The sequence below is a fragment of the Nothoprocta perdicaria genome, unplaced genomic scaffold (assembly GCF_003342845.1).
Source record: "Nothoprocta perdicaria isolate Ctin4 unplaced genomic scaffold, notPer1 scaffold_7, whole genome shotgun sequence".
Lineage (NCBI taxonomy): Eukaryota > Metazoa > Chordata > Aves > Tinamiformes > Tinamidae > Nothoprocta > Nothoprocta perdicaria.
Window position 1 is genome coordinate 9,146,923 of NW_020455976.1, and position 7,341 is coordinate 9,154,263.

The 7,341-nt window shown below is 38.3% G+C and overlaps 1 protein-coding gene across 1 annotated transcript in view; it reads left to right on the plus strand.

The window, feature by feature from the left end:
* The window catches only part of PLPP4 (phospholipid phosphatase 4), a 43,162-nt gene extending 36,799 nt beyond the window's left edge, over positions 1-6,363 (plus strand). The window contains exons 6-7 of the mRNA XM_026050787.1: positions 1,534-1,704; positions 5,790-6,363. Coding sequence (XP_025906572.1) covers positions 1,534-1,704; positions 5,790-5,989 — 371 coding nt within the window. The 3' untranslated portion in view covers positions 5,990-6,363. The remainder of the gene's footprint in view (positions 1-1,533; positions 1,705-5,789) is intronic.
* The last annotated feature ends 978 nt before the right edge of the window (positions 6,364-7,341 follow it).

The window sequence follows — 7,341 nt, forward strand, 5'->3', positions numbered from 1 at the left end:
CTAAGAGTATCCCTCTATGCTGTTTTACCTCTTAGATATCCTTAGTACCCATTGTGATAGTCTGTTTATAATGTAGATTAGCATGGACAGGAAAAAAAAGCTTCCTGTTTGAAAAAGTTTGAATATACAGCAAATGTTTCCCATGAGTTGCAAACTTTGCCTGCTGAAATCCAGAGTAAGTCCTTTCAGTTCAACATGAAGGGATGTTTTGTTTTAAAAGTTTAGAAAGCTGCTTACCAAGAAGAGATTTTACCTTATTAAGAGAGCTGCATCTAAGCAAATTGTTTAACTGCTGATCTTTCTAGTCAGTTGTCTGAGAGTGCTCCAGTAGTGATAAAATCTTTTGTTTGTGATAAATGTCATGGAAGATCTCAGCCCAAAATCCTACCTCAAAAACAAGTGATAATGTTATCTTAACAAAAAAACAAACACTTCTGTTAATTAAGAGCCTAACTGCATCATTACAGTTTCTTGCAGCATATTTTTGTTCCATTGCTGTGTTAAACATATTCTCCTCATTTTGTGGTTCAGCTTTGCTGTGCTTGAATTGTGAATATTAAAGCTCAGTTTTGAAGGTTTAGATTAAAGAATCTAAGGAACAAGCACTTGCATAGGTGCATGTATAGGCATGAAGAAAAGATTTTCCTGCATTTCCTATGCCATGTAAATACTGATGTATTCATGGTAAAATCTGTTTTTTCCTGCATATCAGAGGTATTTGATATTCCCACAGCATTAATAAAATATAAAGTTAGGAACATTAACATAGGAATGTATTTTGGTTCCTGTTCTGCTTTTTAGCACCTCATCTTGTAAGAAGCTCAGAATTCTCTCTTGCATGTTTTTGCTCTGATAAAACTTGTTGCTATTCAGAATAATATGCACGTTTTATTTTCTCTTTTTCTTTTTTGTTTGTTGTTGTGTTTTGTTTTCTTTCTGGTTGGTAGAGTGTTTTGCATTGGAATTGCTAGTGATTCTAAATAAGAGTATGTGTGAACTGAAGGCCTATGTTACAGACTGGGCAATATTTATCCACAATATGAAAGCACGTTTACATAGGAAGGTTACATTAAATATTTCAGATGGTTTATTTAGGAGAATCAGTATCAAATTTAAATGCTACTTTAAACCCTCTAGGCTAGATACTGTAGGACCTGTGAGAATGAAGCCAAAAAGCACTTTGTGCTTCTGTCTAGAAATACTGTGGTCAGGTTTCAGTATAAAAATCTTTTCATAAAGATTTTTTTTAAAAAGAAAAYGTGTTGGATGGAAGATGGAAATGTGGAAGTAAAACTCATCAATATTTGAGGGTCATGTAACAAACAGAAAAAGCACARGAGAAAATCTGCCCTAGAAGGTGGAAGACATGTTGTTTTGTTGCGCTGCTTAAGTCCATCAGCCTATGCTGAGTCCTAAGAATCTGCATCTAATCTCTACCATAAACACAGTCTGTCACAGTGGATAGTATCAAATGGGACAGTGAGACAATACACAGTAATTCTGCGTTTTTAATTCTGTGTTTTTCTCTATCAGTTGCATTTTCAGGCCTTGGCTTTACCACCTTCTACTTAGCTGGCAAGCTGCACTGCTTCACGGAGAACGGCCGGGGGAAGAGCTGGCGGCTCTGTGCTGCAATTCTGCCTCTCTACTGTGCCATGATGATCGCCCTGTCAAGAATGTGTGATTACAAGCATCACTGGCAAGGTGAGCCATGGAACTACTTTTTTTTACTGTTTTTTTTTTCCTTTTTTTTAATTAGCCTTCTATTTTTTTTGGTTATTTTTTTTTCCATTGAATTCATATGGCTTAAAACATTGTCRTGTTAGAGCAGATTTTTCTTGCTGCTGGGTCCATAGAAGTGTGAGAACAGCATATCACAGAATCACAGAACAGTTGAGGTTGGAAGGAACTTCTATAGATCATCCAGTCCAAACCTCTGCTCCAGCAGGGACACCCAGAGCACGGAGCACAGGGTGGCATCCAGGCAGGTTTGGAAGACCTCCAGAGAAGAAGACTCCACAACCTCCCTGAGCAGTCTGTGCCAGGGCTCTGTCACCCTCACAGCAAAGAGGTTCTTCCTCACATGGAGATGGAACTTGCTGTTTTTCCACTTATACCCATTACCCCTTGTCTTATCACTGGCCAGCACTGAGAAGAGTTTGACCCCATCCTCCCTACATTCTCTCCTGCCAGCTACTTATACATATTGATCAGATCTCTTCTCAGTCTTCTAGAGAAGAGTTCTCTTCTGGTTCTATTACCTAAGTCATCTTGACTTTATATGGTATTACTAATAAGCATATCTCAGTATCTGCTTCATATTGGTTAAATATTGCTTACTTGATGTATTTTCCAAGAACTATYATTCCACGCTAGGCTTGGTTACTGCACCTAGTTTCAACTATGTACGCTGTATCTCTCTCTTGCTGAGCACTTTCTTTTCTTGTACACAACCTGTCTATATACCAGAGCAAGCCTCAGCCTGTTACATGCTCTTTTTTTTTTTGTTTGTTTTTTTAGGCTTTTCTTTTGTGCTCAGACAGCATCCTGTTTTTGTTACAGGGCTCCTCCTGCTCCCAGACATGCTGTGTTGGAGAGAGCATCCAGCACAAGGCTGGTGAACATGAGATGCTTGCCTTGTCAAGCTGGTAGGCAGGGCAGAAGACAGGTTATGAGTCTTGCACACAATATATAAGCCTAGGCCTGTCTGAGGTCTGTGGTTATGCAACAGAGAAGAATGAGTGAATGGGAAAGTGAATGCATGTTTGCAGTGTGTTATATGTCTTGGTAAGAATATGAATTATTTATGGAGTAAAACACGTGCTATGAGGCAGATAATATGATGTATTTTATATATGCTAGAAGCAAACTACACCCAAGGGATTGTGGTTGCATCTATTACAGCTGCTCGTATTTTTGTCTTTAAAGTTTAAGTAGATGGAGCTGAAAATACAGATGCATCTTCCGCAGATAAGTACAATGCTGGCAGACATTGCCTTGCAGGTGACCTTAGCTCTAGCCCGAAAGACCTACTTTCTCAAGGGAAAGACTAGTTCACCCTGTAAAATACAGCACAGATGCTCAGGCCATGTCTTTAATGCTCAACAGACTCTGCCAATTGTTTTAAATTACTTATAGTGGCTTTGTGATAGGCTTAACTGTGCTGTTGGGAATGAACAAGGACCATAAGTATAATGTACAGGACTCGGTGTGCTGTAGGTGGGAGATGAAATGGAGTAACTTTGCATCAAAGAGCCATAGATTGGGCTCAGGACATCAGTACTATGAGGTCTTTATGAGCTCCCTTTGGTATGGCTGGAAAATGTAGCATCCAAAGTCTTAGTGTTGATATTAGTGAATTTTTAGTGCATTTTGTGTCCTGAAAACATGACTCTCTTTAAATTTCTAGTCCTCCATGTGGGTTTCTACTTTTGGAAATATTGTTTTTCTGAGTAACTAAGTGGAAATTTTGCAGGGATTTCAAAAAGAAAAAAAAACATAAAAAAGTGAAGTAGATTCCAACATAATCTAGCCCAGAATTTAACTACATTCACAATTAGAAATTATTTATTCATATTTAACCTAAATTGTCTTTACTGACAGATAAGTTCACATTTTGCATATCCTTCCCAAAGGGACCAGAGCAATTAAGCACCATTCTCTCCGTAACTTTGTATGATACCTTGATATCATCTCATCAAGTTWTGTGTATTCCTTCTTATTGGTTATGTTCTCTATAAATTTGTGCGCTGGTACTTCTTTATGCTTCTTKCATTTTACTGCCACTAAGGTGCTACTAACCTAATTACACTAAAAGGAGGCTTTGATTTATTTATTATATCCTACCTRTATAGAAATGATCATGAGATCCCCAAGGGATTAAACTTGCTCATGCCTTCACAGCTGTATCTTTAATTTTACAGTGTGCATGTGGCTGCCACCAACTGTGAAACTATGGGAGCAATTGTGGTTTCCTGGATATCTGCTGTGTGCACAAACACTTACACATAAAAGGGGGAGAATAAACTATAATCTTCCAGCTGGGTAGATCTTCAGTGGATATTAGAGTAGCTCTGGTGAAGTCAATAGAGCTACTCAATGTACCAAACTATTTGGTGGCAAAGTGATAGTTCTTCAAATTCATGTTGCTCTAGATAGTTGAAGTGCAGCTTGCATCACTGCCTGAGACTTTTTAGGGACGGGGAATGGTGTAGGGATTGATGGTGTAATCTCTGTCCTCAGCTGTGGAAGGAAAATGACAAAGGGTTGCAACATCTTTGACCTAGAATAAATCTAATTTGCTCTAGTTAAGAAGAGGAAGTGTTTTTGTTTACATGAATTGAAAGACATTTTAATAAATGCTTCTTACTAATTCAATATGTTTTGATTCAGGGCMCGATGCATTTCTCTTGGAAGGACAATTGCCTTTTTATCAAGGCACATTTCCAAGGGTTCTGGCCTAAAGGTTCAGGCTAGAACATAGGGCACCTCTGCCCAGTGTCTCTGTTAATGGAAATTATTTCCAGTGATCTAATGTGCATGTCTAGCTCTCACTAACTTCAAGGAGAACTGAATGAAGATTTATATACATTATAATTTATAATCAATAGTATTTATGTAGCTTCATTATGTCCTTTGTGCATATATGCAGAGAGAGTAGGATTGGAAGAGGTCATTCCTAGCCCACTGAGAGACAACTGTGACAATATAATCACATTTTTTAAAGATATTTATCTCAGTCTTAAACTTCTCAGGTTTTGTTCCCATAGGTATATCTCTTAAAAGTAGATTTATCTGTTAAAAGGCTGTTCAGAATGTCCCCCTCTGCAATTTTAACAACTGTGTTCAGTTTTTAGAGAATACCCAGTAATATTGCACTGCCAAGTACTACATTCTTCATTACTGAGTTTCTGATATAGCTTTCAGCTTTGTAGATGCAGATGAGGATATGTTCCTTGTGTGAAAAAATGCAAGAGATGTAACATAGACACTAGCAGTCTCCTCCTCTGGAGCTCTCCCAAACCCACCTGGATTCCACCCTGTGCCATGTGYTCTTGGTGTCCCTGCTTGAGCAGCAAGGTTGGACCTGATGGTCTCTAGAGGTCCCTTCCAAACTCAACCATCCTGYGATTCTGTGATGTCTTTTTAATATTGATGTTTTGCACCCAGGAAAGCTTAGCTTATCTCATACAATTGCATCTCTTCCTGTTCTATTCTGATTCCTTATCTTGTCTAATCTAAAGTATAGAATAGAAAGTGTGCATTTTCATTGGAGAATGCTGTCCCGAGTACAGAGCTGTCAACAGTAGTGTGCATAAATGACCACACAGTAGCTACCATCGTTCTGGAGGGGTTCTCAGACAGGTACAAGCTGCAGTCAGTTGGTGGTTACCTGCGGAGTGCTGGGCTCCTTCAGCAGCACCGGTTCAGTGATATTGTTCATAAACAGAAGGTCTGGTGGTAGCTATTGGAAATCAYGGCCAACTAGAGAGCAAGAGGTGGGTGGTGTGATGAATGTTTGATAGGCCTCTGTGTTTCCCTGGGTCATTTTCTTCTGAAACGTACCTTTTGGTATTCGAAATGTTGGAGATGACCCAAAGTCAAATGCTGATTTGACATATCCTGAGTGATTGTAATGTTTGCCTCCAAGTTGCTTATGAAACTTTGTATTTCACGTTTTCTGAATCGAACACCTCCATGTCAATCATATGTCTTTTATTTATAGTTTTCATTACTGGCTGTCCTGTTTATGGTAACATGCATCTGATTTTGTTGCTTTTCTTACCTAGATGCTTTTGCTGGAGGGATCATTGGCCTCATTTTCGCTTATATTTGCTACAGACAACACTACCCTCCTTTGGGTAATACAGCTTGTCATAAATCTTATGTCAGCCTGCTAGATCAGAATTCAATGAAGAAAGAAGAGAGACCTACAACAGATAATGCTACTGGTCTTCCTCTAGAGGGAATAACTGAAGGACCAGTATGACTTTGAGAAATGTGCRGAATGAACTTTTAGCCTTCTCGCATTTCCTCCAAACCAGTCTCTTAACATGGTATTTCCTACTATACATTTGGTCTGTGTTTTTTCTTTTCTTTCGTTCCTTTTTATAAAAAAGAAAAGAAATATTTTATTTTTAATGCTCTAATATCCTCATACTTTTAAAGGTAAATATCCAATTCATATTGACTTGCTGAATTGTCTGTTTTCAGTCTACTGCAAAAGATGGCTTATCTGGGGGAGGGGAATGATTGTTAATGAAAAATTCCACTTGGAGATTGATTAACAGAATTTTTAGGAGGATATGGCTTGAAGATATAGTAGATCTGGAAACAGGTTTTCTGAGGTACTGAGTATCTGCTGGAAAGTTCTGGTTGTCTTCAGCACTCATTGCTTTTGATGCATGGTGAGTACACACAGCACTTTTCATCAGATGTTCAGCATCTGTTGCAGCTAACCACTTTGTGTAATTTGATAAGTAAGGGCAGAATCCTTATGTTTATCTTCTAACATAATAAATCTGCACATGCTCTGAGAATTTTGTGTTAATCATCAAGTTTTGGCAGGATCATTCTGAGCTACTAACAATTAAGCAGCTGGAAGGTATCAGGGGTTAAGAGTTTGTATGGCCAAGCCTAGCCACATTAGTAGTTCCACAGGATGATGCTGACATTCAAGAAATTCCAAACTGTTAAAATTATCAGTTTGAAATAATGTATATTTCCAGGATGAGTTAGAAACTTGGTATTAGGCTGTTAGCATTTTTGAGAGCTCTTGCTGTAATTCTAGACAAAAGCAAATGAAAGTAAGCTCCCATGACATTCAACAAACTCAAGTCTTTACAACAATTTTTAAAATTCCTAAAATGTAGAAATCCTAAAAACGTGAAGATGGAGAAACACAGTGTTTTCTGTGAATCTGTGTGCCATGCTCATTCTTGTGTAGTGACTCACTGCTGCATTGGTGGTCTTACAAAATGCARAGCTTTTCATTTGTGACTTTGAGTGCACCACCGCGAATGCTTATGGTATTTTACAGCACTGTAACATTTCCAGAGAAAGGCTGGAAACAGTGCTGCATTAGACCCATCCCACAGTTTCAACTCATCATCTTCTTGAGCATGGTTTTTGCAAAGGTTAGCTTGGAACCTGTGTCAAAACTTGCCTAAGTTGAAACCCTCTAGGTATGGAGAAGATTACTAAGTGTACGAGTAATCTACTTCAGTTAATTTATTATTGTTAGAATCCCATTGTATATGCACTATGCAGTATAAATCACATTCCTGTAAAACAATGTACTTTTGGATGGTGGAATGTCAGATTCCATAATTTGTTTTCTTG